Genomic DNA, 25,086 nt, shown 5'->3' on the forward strand with positions numbered 1-25,086 from the left:
GGATCAAAGATCTCAATATTAAAACACAAACACTAAATCCACTGGAAGAAAAATTAGTTAGAAATCTTGAAGATATAGAGGTAGGCAGAGAGCTCATCAATAAAAACCAAACTGTGTGTAGGAAATACTTCAAAGAATAAATAACTGGGATTTCCTTTTACTGCAAAGATTTTCACATCAAAGAAATCACCAACAGAGTAAAATGAAAATCCAGAATTGGGAAAAAATTTTAGCCAACTGACACTCAGACAAAGGACTTTATGAAGAATATAGAAAAAATAAAAAAAAGGTACCCCAAATTCAAAGACCCAATCCAAAAATTGACATCAGAGATGAATACATGTGTTTCACATGAAGAAATACAAATGACAAATAAATATATGAAAAAATGTCAGCATCATTGGTCATTCAAGAAATGCAAACTAAAACAACACTGAGATTACATTTCACTCCAGAATAAATGGGTATCATTGAGAAATCAACCAATGACTAATGCTGGAGGGGCTGTGGGAAGAAAGGAACCCTTCTCCACTGCTGGTGGGAGTGTAGATTGGTAAAACAACTGTGGAAATCAGTGTGGATCTAGTGGAAGAACAGGAAAGAGTAAGTGGAACCCAAAACATACAACAGATGTTGGGAAACAGAAAAAAATTGCTTCAAAGAGGAAACAATTGGGATGAAGGAAGGAAAAAAGGAAGGGATAATATATATGTATACAGAAGGATAGCTGAGATAATTTTACCGTTGATGTCTATTTGCTTATTGAACAATTAATACTCTATTTTTTGACCAATATTTCATGCTTATATCTAGTAATCTGGACAACTAATTTGAAGACAACAATATGGAGCATAACAACCATTGTTGAATTCCTATCATCTTATTGGCAAAACTCTGTATCTTTTATAATATTTTTATTTTTATATTTTATTAATGGTTTGATTAATCTTGCATTCTTACATCTGGGAATCTGATCACCTTCGATGAAGATAAAAATATGTGATATAACAACCACTGTTAATCACTAACATTTTGTTCTGAAACCCTGTATCATTCTTACTAATTTTGCTTCGTTTTGTTTTTGTCTATGTTGTTGGCACTTTGCTATTATTCTTTCTTTTTAAATTCTCTTTAAAATAAAAAAGAACAACCTTCTGATGCCACATCTAGAGTCCTCCAGGGACAGGTTCACACCGCAATGACCTTGTGTCCAGAGGTAGACACTACCATGCTCTGGAAGTGCAAGGAGGAAGTGAGCTGGACCACTCAGCTGCTGTGCTCCTTGAGCGAGCTATGGAGGTCCACGGTCATCTGTTTTTCCATGGAAGGGACCAGGCTGCTTTCATCTCAGCAATAAAGATAGCATGAGATAGCTTAGACAAATGAGCACCATACTTCAAAATACACATTTTCACACCTTAATGGAAGTACAATTAATAGACTACACTTCATATGCTTAAGCACATGAGTTTTCATGTGTATAGAGAACCATGAAACATCACCATACTCAAGATGATGAGCGTATTTCTTATGCCAGAAGTTATTTGTAACCATTTACAATCCTTTTCTTTCACTCTTCACTCCCAAACTCAAACCTTCCCAGAAAATACTAATTCTCTCCCTCTCTCTCTCTGTCTCTCTCTCTGTCTCTCTCTCTGTCTCTCTTGCTCTGAATACCACAAATAAGACTACTTATATAAATATGTGGCACATACTTTTATTTTCTAGTATATACTTTATTTTTCCTGAGGAAATGGTAGGCAGTAAATCAGCTTGTCTTGTGGCAGTTGTATGTTTAACCTCCAGTAAATTCTCTACTCTCCAACAGTGTTTCCATTTCTCTCACTCCTCTGCAGTGTAGAAGAATTGTAGTCACCCCACAACTTTGCCGTTAAGTGACATAGTGGTAGTGTAGTGGTCATTCATTGATTTAAATTTCCAATTTCCTAATGCTTAAGGGTTTTGAGAAATTTTTCATATGTTTCTTTTACTTCATTTTTCTGGTATTTTGGCTAAGGGGTTGTCTAATTTGTCTTTTTTAAATATCTTCAGGTTTGCACAACTTTTGTGCTTTACTTTGCCATTGATTTCTAGTTTCACTGCACTAATATCTAATAATATGTATGGGATAATCTCCATTTCTTATACTTCTTCAGATGTACTTTAATATCTAGCATGTGGTCGGCTTTGATAAAAGTTCCATGTGCTGCTGAGAAGAGTGTGTATTCTGTTGAGGTTTGTTGCAATACTTTGCAGACATCTATTAGAACTGTTTCTTTGTGTGGTTGAAATCTGTTATTTCTTTCTTGATCTTTTTTGTCTAGTGGGTTTATTTATTATGGTGAGGTACTGAGGTCACCCACTATGTTTGTGTTGATATTTGCTGATCTTTTATGACTGGTACTGTTCGTTTCATGAGGCTGAGTGCATCAGTTTTTGATGAATATATTTGTACAACTGTTATATCTCCCTGTTGAACTTTTCTTTTAACAATTACTTAGTGACTTTTTGCCACTTTTGATCATTTTTGGCTTGAAGTTCACTTTGTCTGAAAATAGGATAGCTATTCTGGCTGGCCTTCAGGCTCCTATTGAATGGAACGTTATTTTTCTACCCTGTGATTTTTTAGTCTATGAATTTCTTTTTAGATTAAATGGGTTTCTTGTATGCAGCACACCATTTGGTTTTTTTTTTTGCTGAAATATATCAATCTATGTATTTTTGTAGGCTAGCTGAGACCACTTATATTGAGAGCTATTATTAAAAATTACCATTTGATTCCTGTCATTTAACTTTTGTTGTTATTGTTACTGATATTTTTCCCTTTTGCTTAACTGTTCACCCTATTTGAATTATTCATCACCTTAGACATTTTGGCATCATTTGTTTCTTTATCTCTCTGTAGACTACCCTTGAGAATTTTTTGGAGTGCCTGTTTGGCAGTTGTGAATTTGCAAACATGCTCTTTGTCATTGAAATAATTTTTTACTACATCGGTTTTTGAAGATTGTTATGCAGGATAGTCTGGGTTGGAAGTTGTTTTCTTTTAGAAACTGAAACACTTCGCTCCAAGTCCTTCTGGGCTTTAAGGTTTGTGGTGGCAGTCTGCAGTACTTTTACTGGGTTTTAGCTTTATAAGTGATTTGTTGCTTTTCTCTTACAGCCATTAAGACTGTATTCTTCTGTTGGACTTCTGGGATTTTGATTACAATGTATTGTGGAAGGGTTCATTTCTGGGCATTGTTATTTGAGGGCCTATATTGCTGCCTAACTCTGTGTTGAATTCTTTCCCTGTACTTGTAAAGTATTCTGCTAGTATTTCTGTATATAGATTTTTATGCCATTCTTGGAGTCTTCTCATTTTTTCCAACTCCAATTTATCTTAGGTTAGCTTTCTTTGTATTACCTAGTAGCTGTTGGATCCATTTCTCACATGACCTCTTTTTGTTATTAAGGTATCTCTTGAGTATGTGGTCATCTGCATAAATCCTACCTCCTAGTTCTGAAACGGGAGAACATTCCAGCTCTCTTCCATTTCCTGCTTCCTGGCTGGCACGAGGAGAGCAGCCTTCTTCCCCTGGGCCCTTCTGCCATGTTCTTTACATTCCCGTAACAATGGAGCCAGCCAAGCACAGACTATAACCCCAGAAATGCCCAAAATAAACCTTGCCTCCTGTAAGAAATTCCTTTCCATGCATTTTTGAATGCTGACAAAATATGAATGATTTTTATGGGCAGGGTCTCAATAAACTGCCACTGCTGGCTTAAAATTTTCAACTTTCCTATCCCAACTTCCTGAGTAGCTGGGATTGGAGGCTTCACAGTACATTATTACATCAGCCATTAGTAACAACTTTAACACCATTTTCAGTGTTTACACTATGCCACATTTTACATTCAGTGCAGCACGTGAAGACACTGTTGATAATTTCATAATCCTAACACAAACACACTTTAATGGGTGAGAAATTTTCATTTAAACATATGGCTCTCAATCACTGTCCCAAAAGATTTTTTATAAATACAAATACTAATTATTTGACAAAAGAAGTGATATGTAGATGTCATTTACACAATTGACATCTAAATTTCCCTTTAGGATGAAAATTATTGTCAATAGAGACCAATAAAAGTTATATTACCTGGAAGCAAAATTTTAAAATCAAAATGGACCCTAGAGTCCAGACAGCTGTACCTCTCAGTGGAGATACTAATAACCTCTGAGTACTTGGACAAATTATCTTTTATATCTAGAGCTTAATTTCTTTACTGCTCAAATATAGGTGGCAAAGTAAATAATGTTTGGTTCAAATTCTGTGCTTTCTGATTAGCTTTAGACCCTAAGAGTATGTAATAGTAAACTTTTTGAACTGTAACTTACTGAAAATAAAAATAGTTTAGTCATCCATATCACAAACCAATGTGGTCATTTCATTATACATTAGCTAAATTTCCTTGGATCCCGTGACGAAATACATTTTCTTTAATATGCATTTTTGCAAATTACATGTAGACAAACCAAGCTGTGTTAGTTAGCTTTCTAGTTGTGTTAGTTAGTTTTGCTATAACAAAGTGCTTGGGATAATCAACCTTAAAAAAGAAGGGATTATTTTGGCTCAGCTTCAGCAGCCTTGGCGCTTTGGCCCTAGGGAAATCTCAGTACGCGATGGTGGAAGTACAGGAAACAACAGGCTGCTTCAGCTGCAGGGCTCGTTTCCAAACGAAGAGGGGCAGAGGACGAGGATGTGTGTGTGGCTCACTTTTGGGCCACATCCCGGGACCAAGATCACCTAGGAGGATCCGCATGACAGCTTACACCAGCACCAGCACTGCCGTGCTGCACACACAGCCTCCAACAAGTGGGTCTTCGGGAAATTTTATCCAAGTAACAGCAGAAGTTAAAGATGAATTTTAAAACTCAAGCAATTATCCTGTCATTTATTACCATCAGCTTCTTCCATGAAGAAGTCTATGTGAACCAGTTAATGTCATATATTTTTAAACTCTTTGGATTTTTTTTTTGATACCGGGACTCGAACCTGGAGACCTTGCACTTTCCAGGCAGGTGCTTGTGCTGCTAAATTATATCCTCAATGTCATATAATTTTATATCAAAATTCTATTTTATATTTTTTGTTATTTTAATATTTTATTCACAAATCATTAGCAAGACTGTCATTGATTGTCAATAAATGCATGATTTCAGCAAAAATAAAAAAAGTCTTAAAATTACTTGTTCATTGTATATTGTGCATACCTGCATCCAACTAAGTGTGCTGACTCCCCAGTATGTTTCATAGTGAAATTAAAACTTACATTTAATATTAATTCTTATAAAGATTGCAGACCAGAATACTTACTTGTTTTTTTTTTAATTTTATTTTAAAGAGAGAAAGAAAGAAAAGAACAATAGCAGCACACCAACATCACAAACATGAGCAAAACAAAGCAAGAACATTAAAAGTGATTCAGGGTTTCAAAAGAAAATAGGAATTAACAGTGGTTGTTATATTACATATTGATATCTTCAACTATGTTGCTTAGATTGGCAGATGTAAGAATGGAAGTTGTTCAAACCATTAAGGAGAATATCAAAATAATTATTAGATAAAACATTGGAGATAATAAAGAGTTTCACTAGACAAGATGGTAGGAATTCACCAATGGTTGTTCCACTGCATATTGTTGTCTTCAAATCAGTTGCTCAGATTACCAGATACAAGCATGCAAAATTGGTCAGAATATAAAATATTTAAACATTAACTGTTCCTTTCAGTATGCCATCAGACATCAGCAGTACAGTTATCTCAGCTATATATATACATCCTTCCTTCTTTCTTTTTTCTTCTTTCCCTCATCCCAGTTGTTCCTTCCTTTGAGCAATTTCTTTCCCTTTCATATCATCTATTGTACATTTTGAATTTTACTTACTCTTTCAGGTTCCTACACAAGAGAGACAATATGATGTTTACACACATGGGTCTGATTTATTTCACTTATGAGTATGGTCTCTAGTTGCATCCATTTACCTACAAAAGCCTCAAGTTTATCTTTTTATAGCAGAGTAATACCCCATTGTATAAAAATACCACATATTTTTTATCCATTCCTCAGTTGATGGGCATTTGTGCTGTTTCCAAGATTTAGCTATAACAAATTGTGCTGCTATAAACATGGGAAATCACCAATAGAATAAAAAGAAAATCCACAAATTGGGAAAAAATTTTAACCAACCTAGAACATGTGAAGAATTTTACAAAAAAATCACGCCTCCAAAATTCAAAGACCCAATCCAAAAATGGGCATCTGAGATGAATACACATTTCTCAGATGAAGAAATACTAATTGTGAATAAACACATGAAAAAATGTTTAATATCATTAGTCATTTGAGAAATGCAAATTAAAACAACACTGAGATTCCATCTCACCCCAGAAAGAATGGCTATCCTTAAGAAATCAACCAATAACAAATGCTGGAGGGGTTGCGGGGATAAAAGAACCCTTCTCCACTGCTGATCGGAGGGCAGATTGGTGAAACCACTGTGGAAATCAGTTTGGAGATTCCTCACAAAACTAAAAGTCCCACTTAACCCAGCTATTACCCTTCTGGGTATTTTTCCAGAAGATTTAAAAACATCATACCACACCTGTTTGTTTTAATCTTTAAATTGTCCCACTTTGTAATACAATAAATAACATATTCCAGACTTAAATTTGTAGAAGAAAAGATAGAATGCAGAAAGGAAGGAACAAAAGAACAAAGGAAGGAAAAAGGATTAAAATGTGTAAATGGAAGAACTGACAAAAAGTACAAAAAGTTAAGAAAAGCAGAAGCCTCTCAGATCTCAGCACCTGCAAAAAAGTATGATGCGAGAGAAGTGATTTTCTGTAAGACTTATTTCCACGATCACAAATCACAGATGTCACACCTGTACATTTGTGAAAGTAGGATTTTTCCACAAGCTTAATAGTTGAGTGTCTATGACTTTATGAAATGTAAAACATTTGAAGGTTCAGAAAAGAATCACATCACCATCATTGTACAGTACATTTGATTATGGTATGACTCTTGCTCATAATTACCAAAATGAGAATCTGATGGTATGAGATTCTTCACAAACTAGTTTACTTGTGTACCTATCATTCTATATTAGTAAAATCATATAATACTTTTTAAAAAGCAATTGCTGTGCTTCACCTCTGGTTTGAGTATGTCCTCCAAGATTGTATGGGTTGAAACGTAGTCCCCACAGTTGTTACCAATGTGGAAATCTAACCATGGGTCCACAGTGCGGCCTTTGGGGCTGAGTTGGGTTGGATAGTGTTGTTAGAGGGGACTGGCAGACAATCACACTTTGGCGGTCTTATTGGAAAAGGGTCAGCGACCAGAGAAGACACAAACTCGTTCCCTGTCCCTTGCCATAGGATCTTTCATACCTCGCCAAGCTCTACCAAGAATGCCATCACCTGATAGGGTTCCTTGACCTTGGATCCCCAGAACTATGATAAAACTAAAGGCCTTTTCTGCATAAAGTTACCAAACACATGGTATTCAGTTTCTAGCCTCAGAAAAGGCACTAATATAGCAGTATTACTACATAAAATCACTACGTACATCAAACAAATCTCTCAAAGCAGCAACGTACTTAATGGAGTGAATCTACCACTTAACAAGCAGTCTTGGCTTTATTAACACCATATATTTTGAAACACATCAAACATAAACTTATTCCCTTTCTAAATCTTGTAGATAATAATTCCATATGGGAAAATGAAATTTAACTGAAAAAGTAACCTCACATTGTCCTCCAAAAGATAAGTACAGAAAAACAAGGATCATACAAACTAATTGGGACATTTCCCTAGTGTATAATCAAGGAGCACTTATCTTCAGAGCCCTTTTACAATTTCTAGAGAGACAGAGGAGTGAGATCATTAGAGAACTTAAGTGGAGGTTATGACCTAATTTGTCCTGCTTGTTAGAAGCAGTTAAAAGCAGACTCCTCTGCGTGCCTCTGTGTTGCACTGCAGGGGTGTCTGCAGATGGATGAACCTGCGGTGGTAGTGGTGGTGGCATGTATGAGTGCTTGTGATTGCATGTATGTTGGATTAAACCATTACTTCTAGGAAATTTAAAGAAGAATACACGTCTGCATTTCAAGTTGAACAATGCTCTAAGCGACCTGTTCTTGCAATGTGCATAATCACCCTGGATTGGCTTTTGAAACTGAGTTTGCCAAAGGGTGAGTGAAGATTAACCAAATCCATCTCAGAAGGTGGAAATTTCCTGCAGACATATCAATTAGAAAGCTGCAGAAGTAAGGGATGTTAACCTTAGGGGAGACCAAAGGAACATGTTAACTGTATTTCATTCAGGTTTCGCTTACAGGGAATGGTATCAGATTTCAAGTTCATGTCTCTGCCTTTTCTGTTTCAAGTTACCATCTCCCTCTGGTAAAGCTAGCCCTTTATTAATATATGACAAACTCACAAGGCAGGTGTGTTGGCTTTATGAAAAGTAAAGAGAAGGAGAGGAAAAGGAAATGAAGGCCTGGAGTGAACCCTTATGGTCTCAGCCTGAGGGAGATACATGCAACCATGGACAACAGAGAAGGACCTGATAAAATACGCAGCTTGGGTAGAAGAAATGCTCCCACTAAGTGAAAGCGTGCATTCTTAACAAACTGTTCCATTATATTTCCCAGATGCATCCATTTTCCTACAAATATTTCAAATTTATCATTGTTTATAGCCAAGTAGTATTTCATTATGTATAAGTATTACATTTTGTCTAATCATCTGTTGATGGTTTATGGGTTGCTTCCAGGACTTAGCTATTATGAACTGTGCTGTTATAAATATCGCTATGCAAGTATCACTGTAGTATGATGAGTTAAGCTCTTTGGGGAAGATATCAAGCAGGAGGATAGCTAGGTCCTATGGAATTTCTAATTTCAGTTCTTTAAGAAATCTCCATACTGATTTCCATAATAGTTGAACTAGCTTGCATTCCCACCAGCGATGCAGGAGGGCTCCATGTTCACCACAGCCATTCCACCATTTGTTACTCTTTGTTGCCCTAATGACTGCCATTCTTTCTGGAGTAAGATGGAATCTTAGCCTAGTTTTAATTTGCATTTCTCTAATGGCCACAGATATTGAACATTTTTCCATATATGTGTTGGTCATTTGATTTCCTCCTCTGTGAAGTGTGTGTTTATTTCTCTTGCCCATTTCTTGACTGTGTCTTTCTTTTTTTTTGTTTGTTTTTTTTGGTTTTTCTCCGGTACCAGGAACGGAACTCACAACCTTGCGCTTGCCAGGCAGGCACTTTGCCGCTGAGCTAAATCCCCAGCCCCCTGTATCTTTCATTTTGAATGGTTTACTTTTTTAACGTTCTCGGTACACTCTAGATAAAAGACTGCTATCTGAGGAATAGCTGGCAAAATGTTTTCCTATTTGTAGGTTGTCTTTTTACACTGATGATTGATTCTTTTGCTGTACAGAAGCTTTTTAATCTGATATAATCCCATTTGTTGATTCTTGCTGCTATGTCTTGTGAAATCAGACACACAGGCCTAAATACCATATGGTATATCTCACTTGGCTGAGGTAAAGTACAACCAATAGAAACAATATGGGATGTACAAGGGACGGATCTCTTGCAGTAGCAAAGTGATCCAAGGGACAGGACAAAGGGTGAGGAAGAGGGAAGGGGGGAAAGAAAGATAAAGATGTGCCATGCACAGAAAACTAATAACCTCAATTAATGGGAACACCGTACATCATAACATGAGGTAAGACAAATAACACCAACAAATAGGATAAAGGGGGTGGGGAGTTTGGTGGTGAGGGGGAGAGAAAAGGAGGGGAGGGGGATTGAAAAAAACCTATAATATGCAAGTGCTACCACTCCCAAGAGGACTGAAAACAATGAACTGCAAATGTGTACTAATACAGAATAAATAAAATTTTAAAAGTAGACATAGGTCAACAGATAAAAAGGAGATCCATCAAACAACTGCTCCAGTTGTCATTTGATTCTGAACAATAATATCACTTTTTTTTAAACAACTAATTTTAATTCACCACATTTTAGGGTCCATTTCTCATCAGCTGATCACAACTATGGCATAGCTTTAAAACATTATTGCCTATATATTTATGTGAAGAACAAAGAAAGGGCAACGAGTCAAAGATAGCCTGACTGTAAAATATCCTTAGTTGAGATAGATCAATCCCACCCACTTCGCAAGTTACTTACAATTTTAAAAAATACTAATATTTGAGAGTAAGCAATAACTTGATAGGTTAAGTCCAAAGGCAGAATTAAATGTTTACATCTCAAAAGACTGAAAACAGAGAAGGGAATCAGCGTACTCTCACAGAGCGCCTCTAACGGACACTGTTGAGTCTGTGCATCTATAGCTACTTATGAAAATGCGCTACTGATCCCTAATCAACACCAGAAGCAGGATGCGAACATCACATTGGTTTAGAAAGAGATGTTAAGATAACGTTGTTTAGTTGTAATGTGGATAGGAACAGCCATGATCATTTACATACAGTGGTGTATACAGCACGTTAGCCTGTTGCTTAAACTTAGTTAAGGGTGTAGGAAATGTTTAATTACACATTTTTTTAGTTGACTGGCAAGTTGTCAAGGAAGGGCAGGTGCTACTATTCTTTTTTTTTTTCTTTTACTACTGTCTTTAAAATTTAAAAAGCAAAAGAAAAGGGGGGGCAGGAAAATACGTTACACTTTCAATGATACTTCCCAGAAATAATAGCCCTTATATAAAAAAGTGTCAAAATACCTAACTGAAGATATTGTCCAGTCTTAAAAGGTAAGAAGACCTGGACCCAGGGCACCAGGTGAGTGACACTGCTGAAGACTTCAGGCAAAATGCAAAGGCTCGGTGGTTCCGCCACAGTCTGAAGGTACTCAGCGCCCTAGCGCTGTGTGTACATTTTACAGCATGTACATTTACTCATAATTTAGAAATATTAAATGACCTTCAGATTAATTACCTTTGGATTGCTTTCAGTGCTGCAGCTCTCCTGATTTCACTGTACCCCACACACACATGCCCACGTGCACACACGCACACACACACCACATTCTGTACCTTTGTCCATCCTCTGATGAACCCCTAGGCTGTGTCCACATTCTGGCTACTGTGGCTAATGTTTCCATGGACATGGGGTGGACGGATATCTCTTTCAGCTCCTGCTCCTTCGCCGATTGCAGGTGTTCCCAGGAGAACTGTTGGGTTAAGGGGCGACTCTGTGCTTAGCATTTTGAGGAGACACTGCCTCGTTGCTGCTGCTTTCCCTTTCCACCAGGAATGCCCCGGGTTCAGATTTCTCCACTTTTCACAGGCATCGCTCTCTTCAGTGTGTTTGCATGTAAATATCCAGTCTCCCTAACACCAGCTGGGGCAAAGCCTGTCCTTTCTGCATCGGATGATCTCAGCGCTCTTGTTGGGACTCTCAGACCACGCAGGGGAGGGTTTGTATCTCAGACCTCCACTCCAGCCCTCTGGTCTGTATGCATCTTTATGCCTGCACTAGACTCCTTCAGTCACTGTGACCTTAAAGTATGGTTGAAATAAGGAGAAATAAGGCCTCCACCTTTGCTCTGTTTTTCAGCATTATTTTGCTTTTTCAGTTTTCTTTAACATTGCACGTGAATTTTGGGATAGATTTTTCTATTGATGCAAAATAAACCATTGTGATTGTACTGAACCCTTAGATTGAATAGAACTCGCATGTTATCTATATTAAATCATATATACCCCATGTTTACAACTCATTTCTCCTCACAAGTGCTTACAGACACATGGCAATAAAATATCAATAAAACGATCTCAGAACAAACAGCTCCAGTTCATACATTCTGGCAAAGATGTTGTCATTAAAGAGAAACATACTGCGCTGCACCTATGTCATTTTCAGAATGTTCATACTGACAGTTTCTTATACAAGATGATTCTAATAAAGGAATTACACCAAATGTAATGTGGTTTGTACACATACTACCCAAAAGAGTCACTGGTTCACATGTTTAGTTTGCTCAACTAGCTTGACATTGTTTCAATCTAGATTGTTTCATGAAAAAAGTTAAATTCTAAATTTAAAGCTTCAAAACATTAAAATTTTCTTTAACTAGTAGCTCAAAACTTTCACAACAGATTGGTCAGAACTGTGTAATTAACAAATACTATCTCATATATAAATTATTTCTACTATAACAGAAAAAATTCTGGAGATGAAGCTCTATTTGTTCCAATTTTTGTTATGATTTTTATTTAACTTTGGCCTTGTATAAAGAATTGTCCCCTAGGAATATAACAAATACTTGTTATAGTTAGGACCAGGGATATAGCTTAGTGGCACAGTACTTGCCTGGTAAACGTGAAGTCCTGAGTTCAATTCTCAGTAAATAAATTAATTAATTAAATAAAATTTTAAAATAATGTAGTTTTTATTACATATTATGGAAAATTATTTCAAAATGGTAGCTTACACTAAAAATTGACTCACTCACTAACACTGCATTACTAGATATCAGTTATATATTAAGAGACACTGTAAAATAGAATTTCCTTAAATTCAACTTAGCTATTCAGTAAAATAGGAAAGCAATTGAAACAAAAGATTACTACTCAGTAGAATGTCAGAATCACATACTCTAAATTACTTTTCATGAAATCAGTTACTTGAATCAAAATATAAAGATGACATGCACACAGTAGATTCTACTGCTCCTCAAAATGTTAAAAACAAATTTAAAACTGGTTTTGGAGCATGTATAAATGGAATTTTCATGAAAGCATCATGCCTCGAATTACTCTAAGGCGTGTTTAGAGATTTTGGACATATCTTGCTAAACATTAATACGTGTATGTGTACATATGCTTCTGTTAATTGCAACCTTAAGACTGAAACAGATCAGTGCTTTTTAAGAGTTAAACAATTTTTAGGTTATGTTCAATGTAGTGTATTCATTAGTTTAGGGTTCTCATAGGCTGACAATAATCTTGAGCTACTTTTAGTATTTGAAAAAGCTGAATGTAAAATATGTGTGTATATGATCAGATTGCCCAAACTCTTGAAAAGTTGAAGTTTCCATGTTAATTATTGGTCTGAAATAACTCAGAATGGTAACGCTTTTTTATTTTATTAGTGCATTTGGGAGTGCGTGCATTTTACCATCATCTCAGGAGTTGGGTACAGGTACATGCTACAGCTCGTTTCCCTTTTAAATCCCCTTCCCTCACCTCCCCCTCCCTCCTCCCTCCTCTAATTCTCCTCTATTGATTTCCATTCAGTGAATGTAAAGAGTATATGCCATAAATATGAACTAAGGTTAAAAATACCAACAAGCATAAGCGCTGGGATGGGGTAATGCTTTTATTGCCAGATGGAGCAGGGTCTCATGCTAGAACCATTAACACTTACATGATTGGGCCATTTTCATTTTCTTAAGCAAGAGAAATTAATCATCAGTGAATAACTTCAGATTACTTTAAAAATAAGAAAAAGTGTTTTAAAAAGTGCAGCTGTTGGCAGGAGATGTATGATATGAATAACCACTGATAAGACAACATGCTATTATATGCTGGCATTATTTGCATTGTGTTGAATTTTGTTTAGGGTGCTAGTAATTAAGCTCACATTCTTATATACGCAGGCAAGGCGTGTACCACTGAGCTGTATCCCTTATCCTCAATTCCTTTAAAATGCATACCCTATTTATGTTGGGCATTTATCTACCTGAATGCTTCAGATGTTATATGTTATAAAATGAGTAGAGATATACTATATATAATCCCTTACACAAATTACTTTTATTTTTAGGGTAGTTTTCTGATATCCTGAAAACATCAATAAGAATACGAAGTCCACATTATATTGTTTATATACACTTAAATTGGCACTTAACCTTATATTTATAACTAGAATAAAATTTTGCATAGATTATTGCTATTGCCATTTTCATACTCCAATACTATAAAAAAATAGTAGCCAACAACTAGCTGCATTTGCCAGTTGAACAACTGGAATACACTAACTGAGATGGTAAATCCATAATCAGGTTTAAAGGAAAAGAGAATGAAAGATATTCACCAGCTTTTTATATCTATTATATTTATGATATACTATATTTGTATATAGACATATTGGAATACATCAAATGTTTTTAGAGTAATTTTACTTGTTTCTGTTCTCTTCTTAATGTGATTGCTAAAATTTTTTACAAAATTAAAAATTACTAAGCTAGATAGCACCCTTTGCGTTTTGTTATGTTTTGTCCATATTTTATTATAATTTGTTTATTGGTATAATTGAGACACACATAATGATCACATTTATCATAGAGAATTTATATCTGTATTTGATATATCTTGATTCCTCTTTATCTCCCAAGCCCTCCCCTCTCTTCAACCCCTCTTCTTCTCTTTATTTACAAAACTTTGTTTCTATTATATCCTTCTGTTCCCATTTTATTTCTTTTCTTTTCCTCCCATAGCCCCTCCCTTCTTCCTCATTCTCCTTTGCTATTGAACAACTTTTTCCTATTTCACAATATCTGTTATACTTTCATTTCTCACACCAGAGAGACAGTGTGATAGTTATAGGTTTAGTTATAGGTTTGTTGAATTTATTTCACTTAGGAGTCAAGGTCCATCCATTTAGCTATAAATCTCTCAAGTTTATCCTTCTTTATGACTGAGTATTAAAAAAAAACCCACATACTTTTTGTCCATTCATCAGTTGATGGGCATTTGGTTGTTTCCAAGATTTAGCTACTACAAACTGTGCTCCTATAAACATAGTACACACACATCGTTGTGGTATGTGCTTTGATATTTTCAAAGTGATATTACTCACTTCAGTAACCTTTTGTTTTGACCTTCATGTTTTCTTAATTCTTTTGGGAAGATACCAGGAAAGGGAATAGTTAGGTCGATTGAGACCTCTAGCACTAGTTTTTGAGGCATTTTCACACTGATTTCCACAGTGGTTACACTTCTACCAACAGTGGAGAAGGGTTCCTTTTGCCCGCCTCAGTCCCTCCAGCATTTGTTATTGATTTTTTGAGGATAGACATTCTTTCTGGAGTGAGATGGAATCTCATCACTGTTTTAATTTTCACTGCTTGAATGACCAGTAATTCAAACATTTCTTCATATATTTACTTGTCATTTGTATTTTTTCATCTGAGAAATGTTCATTCATCTCAGATGCCCATTTTTGGACTGGTCTTTCAGTATTGGGGGATCTGTTTATTTTTGCCCTGTTCTAGTCCTCTTCTCTATTTCCTCAACTATATCTCTTGATTTTGATATTTTCAAGTGAGTCAACTTCACCTCTAGCCTTTCGGGTTCACTTCAGTAACCTTTTGTTTGTCTTTCATGTTTTCTCTCCTGTCCCCTTCTCCAGGTGCCAAAGCTTGAGCGATCATCCTTTGCCCTCCAGCCTTGCTTCTACTATGCTTCTGTTCATTTAACTTTTTGTTTGTACCCTGGCCCTCTTAAATTTCCCCACCTCTGCACTTTATGCTTCACACTCACTGCTTCATACAGTGCCCACTTAGGGGCACAGTGCCTTACCTCCCCAGCCTTCTTTTGAAATCTGGGTGGAAGCCTCCATGACCCAACAACTCTTGTACTCTGTGTGCACCAAAAACCAACACCCTATAAATGACATCAAGGTCTGACACCATCTGGAGCAGTAGCTGAACTCTCTTCCATCTTGCCAGTGGTTCCAGAAGCCTCTGGGTGCCTGGATGCCTGAGCATGGTGAATTTAATTCTGGAGAATCGATTCCCATGCCCTAGGCTGCTGCCATGCTAGAGCATGGTACCTCTGGGGTGTCTTCTCAAAGCAAATTCTTTCACCTTTGCAATGTTGAGTCTGCAAAGGCTTGAGCCTTGTTCTCTCACATTCTCCAAGACAATTTTCCTATTGACCTGCTCCAAAGTACTTGGCTTCATTTTAATGTTAAACTTTTCACCAACCAAGCTCTCCTCTGTTCCTTCTCTGTTTGCAGGCCCCAATTTTATAGGAGTTCCCTTTCTAGTGAAGCTGAAAAGATTTTAAATCACTTAACTGTGCCTTTTGCTCTTGATTTTTATGGCAGAGCTGGTAAAAAGCCCTCCAAAGCAGTCATGCTATAACCTCAACTTTGGACAACCTTAAAATTAATTCCACCAGATTAGTTAGTCCACAGCCCTTAGTTGAGATCCCAAAAGCTCGGCACATGAGCAAGATGCAGACAAAATTCTGCCAAAGCAAAACACATGGCTTGAAGTCCATCTTACAATGCAGACCTTGTTCCTAACTGAAATCTCCTAAGCCTGGCCTATACCGACTGCCTTTCTATCAGCATTCTGGTCTTGTGAGCTCCAACCAGAATCTCCCACCAAGTTCAGCTTACAGCACTCTAGGGCTGCTTCTACAGCCAGCATCTCCAAAACAAGCCAGTTCCAAAGGCTTCTGAACTACATGCTCTGACATGGGCACAGCAATGACTCCAATTCCCTGGTACCAAGATCTCTCTTAATTACCTTACAAAATACCTGACACCATAGTTTAAGGAAAGAGAGGTTTATTTTGGTTCTCAGTTGGGTTCAAGGCAGGGCAGCATGAGGAATCACTTCATGCCAGGATGCAGACAGCAATGAAGGGAAGGGTGATAGTCTCCTCCAAAGACTGTACCCAGTTACTCTCCTTCTCCAACCAGGCCTCACCTCCCAATGCATGTTTAACTGCGGACTCATCAGGGGACTAATCCACTGAGTACCCCACCTTCATATTCCAGTCACCTCCCAAAAGCCCTGCCTAGGAGAGCATGGGGCTATGGTGGAACATCTAGGAGTAAACCATAACACTATGCACGATCAAATGTATTTGAAATGCACTTTATTTTACAGTCATAATAGCATTCATTTGGTAAATGCCTCCCTGAAAGGTTCTTTGGCAGAGCAGAATCCTTTAAAGAAATTTTCAGCTGTGAAATGTAAGTGCAATGAGTTTTTTCAGACTTACCTAAAGAAGGGAATTCAGAAAACAACTAGTGACTGAAATTTGATATATTCATTCAACTCATTTTAAGTTGTTAAATAATAATTGATCAATTAAAATTAAATTCTATTAAGAGAAGTTGAAAACTCGGGTATGCCCAATAAGGGCTGTTGTGGTGTGGAAAGCAAGCATGATGGGTCAATTTCCTTTTGAGTGTCTCCACTGCAATATCACTTGGAGTTGGAGAATGCTGTCCTCCCTAGTATTTGCATGGCACAGGGAGTGATGCATAAGAATCTAAATGTTTCACTGCAAGTAGAAGAAAATAAAACAAAATAAATAATTGTTTCTCCTTCTGCATTATGTGTAGTGTCATGTGTAATTAGATCAGTGGCAGACTTCGCCAGGGGAAACTCAGTGTGGGAGACGGCAAAAGGTGCAGGTGTGAAGAACCGCAGAACAGCAGCTGTACAGAGTGAGGCCACTCAGCCACAGCAAATTAGATGACCAGGGCAGGACGGGCCTTCCTGAAATGGGAAGAATCTGACACCCTCATTCTTCTCAAAATTATACCTGAGACTGGTATCTCCTTCCTGGTTTCTTATTTTGTTTCAAAGCAAGAAACTGTTCTTCTGAAATGTCTGCCTGTGGGCTGGGCCTCAGCCGAGATTGGCACGCTTTTTGTCTGTAGGTTCTGAAGCAGCCAGACAGCGATAGTAACAGAGTGCAAACTACTGGCAGAAGAACTGGTGCAGACCTGTGCTCACCAAGGCAGCAGGTATCTGCAACTGCTGGCATGGTAAGTGTAACCATAGAACAACAATGTGCTTATTAGCTTTAAAATCCAAGTAGGCAGAACAAGAAATGTTTCGCAAAAATGTCAGTCTACTCAAGTTGCTTCAAGATTTCCTGTTACACTGATCTGTGTAGGAAACTATTTATTACCCACTGTGTTAATATCTCACACATTGTTTCCAAATTGATAAACTTAGAAATCTACAGAGTTTTGTTCTTTTTTTTTTAATTTTCATGTATGTTGTGGTCTTGCAGGGCTTCTTCATGAGCTCTGTCTCCAGAGACATATTCAGTTGCCTGGTAAATTCTTCTTTACTAGAGCATAGATTAAAAAGAGACAACTCAAGACTCACTGTCAAAACGCTTCTGAAATCACCATGCAATTCAAAACAAAGGAACATTATCAGCAACATAGACACTGCACCTCCTCTGCCTCAGTTCCAACCCCTTGCCTGGCCTGGGCTTCAAAAGTGTTACTGCACTCATTATAAAACCATTGTGAGCTCTCTGTTTTTGATTTTACCTAAATATGTCCACACCTGACAGACACACAGATGATCTGCCTCGTAACTCAGCGCTGCTGTTTCTCCGAGTCTCTTGCACCCACCCTCTCTCCTGAGAAATTTCCACTCTGACACCAGTACTTCTGCTCGTGTGGTGACGGCCACCAATGCTCCACACTGGCAGGTCCAGCAGGCACCAGAGCGACGCTCTTGTCTTGGTCTCTACCCTGGAAATTGTTACTCCAGCCCTTATCAAGACTTCAGGATGATGACGGACTCTGGCCTTCCTGCTGCATCTCTACATTTTCAGTTTAAGTTCCTGCCCAATACTCTACTGGTCCCCTCCAGCCCAGACCATGTCTGAAGCCTGAATGTCCAAGTGACTGGGCTTGGGGAGGGACCTGTAAGGGCCTCGTTTTACAGTGCAGGTTGGCCTTGAGCTCACTATAAAGCCCAGGCTGGACGAACTCGCAGCTATCCTCCTGCCTCAGCCTCCTCTGTGCTGAGATTACAGACCTGTGTCACCACTCCCAGTGAAAATATCCTACTTTAATTCAATGTTTTCCCTAAACTGGCTTCCCTTTCTGTTTCCCACCATTAAAAAGTGTCATCACTGCTCAGATTAATATACATATTTGAAAATCAAATACTATTATTATTGCCTCAGCCTTCTCCTGAGCATCCCCATCTGATCTCTCACCAGTCCAGATGATTCTGCCTGTGACTCGGTTTCCAGACACAGAGGGTTGCTGGTGTTTTACCAGTCCTGCTTTGGTCTAACCTTTAATTCTGAATTCTATTCGTTAAACATTGCTTTGTTTCCTCACATAAAAGTTTTCATATACTTACAAATTAATAAGCTTAAAGTTTAATGTAATATTCATATTTTATTGCTCTGGTAATTAAATGGTTCCAATTAGTAAAAATTTAGTACAGAAATTGTGATTTCCTAGAAAAATGATTTTTTTTTGCATTCTAAAGTCACTGCTATCAAAACTATATTCCACTAAGAAATGTCTTATCCATGGAACAACAACACTTTGAATATGAGCCCTAGCATTTATGTGATTTTTTTTTTTTTCGTCTTTTTTGTTGTTGTTGTTTTTCTCCAGTACCGGGAACCATTTATGTGATTTTAAATAAATACCTTGTGTTTTGTAATACTTTTGAAGTTTTAGGAACTTAGTTATATATTCTTTTTAAGACCAGAGAACAATAGAAAAATTATACAACTTGTGTAAATATAATGTTCACAACGTAAGCGTATTATTCTTGTGCAAACTATTTTTATGTCTAGTATCTTCTTTTGGATTTTGCGACACATAAAGATCATTTTAAAGTAATAGAGATTTACTTAAATGTGACATTAGAAGTTGAATGCTCAAAAATACCTATTTTTATAGTATATTTATTTGGTCTGGGAAAAATTGAACATAGAACTGTTTAATAGGAACTTTAAGAATCTATCAGAATTACCCAGACTCATCTCAATTTTATGGTCTGGTACTACAGTCAAAACCACTTATGATTTAACTAAGGTAACAAAATACATAGAAGCATTTTCAAAATAAACATGCATTATCTGGGTAACCAAATACTTCTGTGTTATCTAAAAATTCTATAGGAAAGTACCTATTGCTAAAATCAATATTCTTGTACATTCACCCAGCATCTTGAGTCTCATTGCAAAAATAAGTAAATACAGACATTTATTTGAACATTGCCTCTGAGATTAAATGCTTCAATTCAGTGTATGGTCATCTTCATTGAAAAATCACATTTTCCTACAGATTTAAATGAAAAACATGACATTTATGCAAATCTAACTTACTTTTACAGATTTATTTAATTTTAGCAGATAGCAAAATACTACTTTTCATGAAATGTCATTTTTAATTTTATAAAATTGTTTTCAATACAAAATGTGCACACTTCATTAAAAATATTCCTGAAAACAAAAGCTAGGGAGAGGGGGCATCTCCTCTGACCTTAGAGTGGAAGGCACTGGCTGCACTCTCCACTTTTGGGGTCCCATTAAACAGACTTCTTACCCTGTGGCTGAAAGTAGGCTGTGTGTAAAATATGGTACCCGATGCTCGCCCTGAGGATTTAGTATAAATACCTTGGTAAAAATCAAAGTATTTTAAAAATAATGCCCCAAATTCTGGAGAAAAATTACAAATAGTAAATGCCTATGGAACACCTTTAGAATAATTTGTTTTCTTCATAAAGAAAAAAGAGCTACTTTATACAGAAACTTAGAACCACTATAATAACATTGCAGTGGTATTATAGCACTTGATGATGTGCTACTTTTTAATTTTACCTTTTTCTGTTTGCAAATGATCCTTTACTTCCATTTTACACTTTAGAAAAAGTAATAAACTGGAACTCAAGCAATCTGTCTAACCTTATATCTATTAGAAAACAATTAGTGAATTATAAAATTGGTTAACTTCTCTGAATTTTTCTACTCAGTGCTTTGTAAGTATTCTGAGTTTTTTAAGAATTTATGCAGGAGAATGCATTCCAGTTGCAAACTCTTTAATACATCTGTTACATCTATCCTCTGTCTGAGATTCCATGTTCATAAGGTGGAAGGAAAGTCATTTTTAAGCACTCTGACTATCACAGCATGCTATGCACAAAGGTACTTAGTATATGACTTCCAATAGATTTCTTTTCCCACTATTGTTATACATTTTTTATTAGTAGTACCTTAGTATTTTCAACTTGAATGGCTTTCCAAGACTAGAATTGACAAGATCCAAGTGTGTTAGTCATAAGGTATCAGTACAGATGGAGAGAAATAAATGGATACATGTTTAAAGTTTACATTTCAATGTAAATATCTCCTCACTCATGCAGACGCAATTCAGACAAGTCAGTTTCCTCATCTCTGAGGGAACAGTACATACTTTTAGCCCTTGTTTGAATAAGGGTGCAGTGTGAAATTGAATAGAAGCATACTACTTGATAAGACCACAAAATATTAAAATATTCCCCATAATCACAGCAATACTTAGAAAAACATGTACTCTGAGTGGGGACAGAAACACATTAATATTATTAGCTTGCTTGGTAATTATCCATAATAAAAACAACGTGAAACACCAATCCATGACTGGCAATTGCCATGTATTTTTTACCTACTGTATCTTTATATCTTTAAATATTGACAATGTGGAAATTTTATATTATATATAACTTGACCCAATGGAAGAATCATTACAATACGCATGGAATTCATTGCATTTAATGTGAATAATCTCTATAAAATTGTTATTATCACTTTCTAGTCATTAATGTACTCACACAGAATTTCTTCTACTCAAATTAGATGGTGCCCAGTACAACTCAACCTTTTATATGAAAATGCTGTTTTACTCTCTTTTTATGTTTTGTATGGATGATTTTGATTTTTGAATTGTGAAGTGTCATTTTTCTTAGACCAGTACCTCCTTAGCAACATCAGCACTACCCTGAAATATGGTATCATTCTTCCCCACAAGCGATGCAAGCAGCAGTATTCTAGGCAAGATTCTTACCAACTGGTGTGCTAGGGTTCGTTTCTCAGAGTCTTCGCTGGCTGTCATGAAGAGAACATTTTCCACACTGGTGCTTTTTTCTTGCCACTTGTGAAACACCAACAATATATTCTGAATAAAAGTCCTGCACAAATATCTTCAGTGAAGCTCTTCTTGGTGCTTGATAAACTTTATGTCTTGAAATGATTTCCACTTATCATTACAGATTTCGATTCTTTTTTTTAACTTAGTCATATAAATATATTCTCCCAGTGTGAGGTGGGGATTGGGCAATTTGATAGAACGTTTAATAAGTTAATAAAATTATAAAACAATGTATTTTAAAGAATTGGAACCTGGAATGTATTGGCACTTGTTTGTGGTGGTTTTCTAAACACCCTGGAGTGTCAGGTGTCTGACCTTTGCCTCTTTATTCTTTCCGTCCTGCCAGTTGCGCACTCCAGAGTTCAAATGCAGACACCCTAAAGATAAATTCAATTGCTACCAGAAGTAAGGATCATATCCTCAATGCACTCAGAACACCATACAGGCTTTTGTATAATGTGTGTCTCTTGCATTGTATAATGTTGCTGTACAGTGTGGAATACACTACAGTATTTATATGTTCATGTATAGTTCACCCTGATACTGTCATTTTCTCCCTGCCCCCACCTCCGTACGTACACAGAAGAACTCAGCTAATAAAGCAAAGCTTAGTAGAAACATGTAGAGCTCATGATTAACTCAAGGTAAGTTTAATAACAAAATCAACAATTCATTTTTTAAATTCTGTTTTAGTTTATTCAAATATACATAGAATTGTAATACTGCTTACTTTTTTGTTAGTTTTAAAAGTACGCTGGCCTTATAAAATTATTTTAAGGGCTCAACAATTAACTGAGTTACCTGTACTCCATGCTACCTTTTAAGTTAAAGTAGAAATGTAATTTAATTAAATTCTAATGACATATTTATACCTTGTCTTAGAAATTTACAATATTCAACTGCTTCTATTATTTTGGTTCCATTAAATATTGCATAAAGTTTAATGTTTTGCAGAAATTAACTTCATTCATATGATTTTAAGAAGAAGAAAAAATTTAAGTAACTTCCTCAGTGTAAGTCCAGTGATGGTTGGTAAGACACTAGGGATAATTCTGAAGATACCATTTTATGTGATGTACCTTATGTGCATCTTTATGGACAGAAAGTTGTACTGTTTTGGACCAGCTGGTGTACTGTCCTATGTGCTAAACTGAATGTGGTCTGTCGAAGTTTGCTGTTTTGATCATTTCCAAACACCACCTACTTAATTTTTTAAAAAAAATGTCTTTTGTACACAATTCTTGCTTTTTTATTTTATGTTTCTTGCTTCTTAATCTTTGGATTATTTTTAAAGAATAATCTGATAGAAAATATATGGGGACCAAGTCATCTTCATAACTGTTTTATAAAGTACAATTATTGATTTTAAGACATTTAAGTAATTCATCCATATGTAAATCACTCCCAGGTACCTTAATGTAAATAGAATTTTTCATTTTAATGAAAGCACAAACCTAAAAAGGAATAGCTCTTCAAATATACACAATCCTCATTTGTCAATATAATCTGCTTTCCTAATGAAACTAAAGTTCGTCACTGCACAACACATCAAATCGTTTCTCTTATACGTTACCAGCATACTGTTGGCTGTGTCCCCTTCCACATACCCTCAAAATCAACACTGTACAGCCAGCGTCTCAAACTAGACCCACAGGGAACAGAGGTTCATCAATCTTTCCAACTGCCCATTTCACAACTGATAAATCCTTCAGCTTTCCCATATATGTTGATGAAACTGAAAACTGAAATCCCTTCAGTTATATCACTTAAGAAACACTGTTTACTCAGACGTTAAACTAGCAAACCATCTTGTGTAAAGAAACAAAAAAAGAACACGAAGAATTTAGAGACTGAATGTTGTACTCACGGAATGCTCTATAAAACTCTTCCAGGGCCAGGTGCTTGTCTGCGTTGAGATCATCAAACTTCACCAGATCATACAAAGTGCATTCAGAATGATCCTTGGAAAGATCCTCCTGTTTTATCACCTGACAAGCAAATTATAGCCACACTTTTATATCTGAATCTTCACATTCCTTTAATATAATCAATCACAGGCAATCTTCACATAATAGATCAATTTAAATCTGCAGTGGGACAATGAAATAAGCCTAAGGAAAGTCCAGGTTTCCAATTATTTTTAACTATTTCAAAAGCAAAATTATAATGTTAAGACATGTACTGAGAATTTGTACAAAGTTTCTAATATAGCCTCACAGTAGGACCCAAGAAGTCTGAATATTTTGTATTTTAGACATCTACTTTGTTTTATCTAGGCTAATTTTAGGAAATAAGTCCGTATGTAAATTTTGTCCTGTGTCTCAGTGTCCTATGTCAAAATAATTCTCTTTCTCCCAAAAATAGTGAGGCAGTTTGTGACCTTTTTCTTCTCATACTATTTGTGGAAAACGGAGTCAGAGTTTATCCCTCCTCTGCCTAACCTCCTCGCCAGCTGGAAACAGTCTTCTGGGGTTGTGCGCAGCTCCTCAGCCACGGAAGGCGACGACTGTCTCCACAGCGGGAAGGGACTGACGCCCTCACAGAGGGCGGAACCCTGTCCACGTGTGGGTGAAGAAAATCACCAAAGTGCCTGGGACTTGGTGCTGAGTCCCCGGGACTGAAATGCAGCTTTCTCACACTCTCCTGATTGTGAGTATTTTCTGTATTCGGGTCCTTCCAACGTGATTTCAGAGCTCTATAATTTCTGCCAAATCATTTTACCTTCCCTCAGCCAGAAAATGAACGGGAAAATTATCCCACACATAGTCAAGTGCAAGACAGAAGCGACAGTATGAACCCTAAAGTGATCACTACAATTAAGAGTAATGATCCTTTGGATGGCATGCATCCTCCAGTAATTCTCTGCAGGCTCCCAGCTGCCAGTGTGTGTGCTACGGTGTGACTCTCGGGGGCTGTCGTTTCTTTGAGTAAGACAGATAATTTCAGACATTCGTCGGGCAACAGTGACACATCACTGGTGCCATTTTCTAACTATCCTCGGACGCTTTTGTGCTATACCTTTAAACCTACTCCGCACACTCTTAGGATGACATTTTCGTTGCCTGAATTAAACTAAATGAGGATGGGATGTCGCGCTATGTCCCAGGGCCGTGTGGCACAT

General features: G+C 36.8%; 1 protein-coding gene across 1 annotated transcript in view; it reads right to left on the minus strand.

Annotated features, from left to right (window-relative positions):
• Nucleotides 1-25,086, minus strand: part of Fstl5 (follistatin-like 5) — a gene marked incomplete in the record, with an annotated part of 716,744 nt that overhangs the window by 283,384 nt on the left and 408,274 nt on the right. Inside the window, 1 exon segment of the mRNA XM_013508669.1 lies at nt 23,833-23,953. Coding sequence (XP_013364123.1) covers nt 23,833-23,953 — 121 coding nt within the window.

The sequence above is a fragment of the Chinchilla lanigera genome, unplaced genomic scaffold (genome assembly GCF_000276665.1).
Source record: "Chinchilla lanigera isolate Chin_1 unplaced genomic scaffold, ChiLan1.0 scaffold00153, whole genome shotgun sequence".
NCBI lineage: Eukaryota > Metazoa > Chordata > Mammalia > Rodentia > Chinchillidae > Chinchilla > Chinchilla lanigera.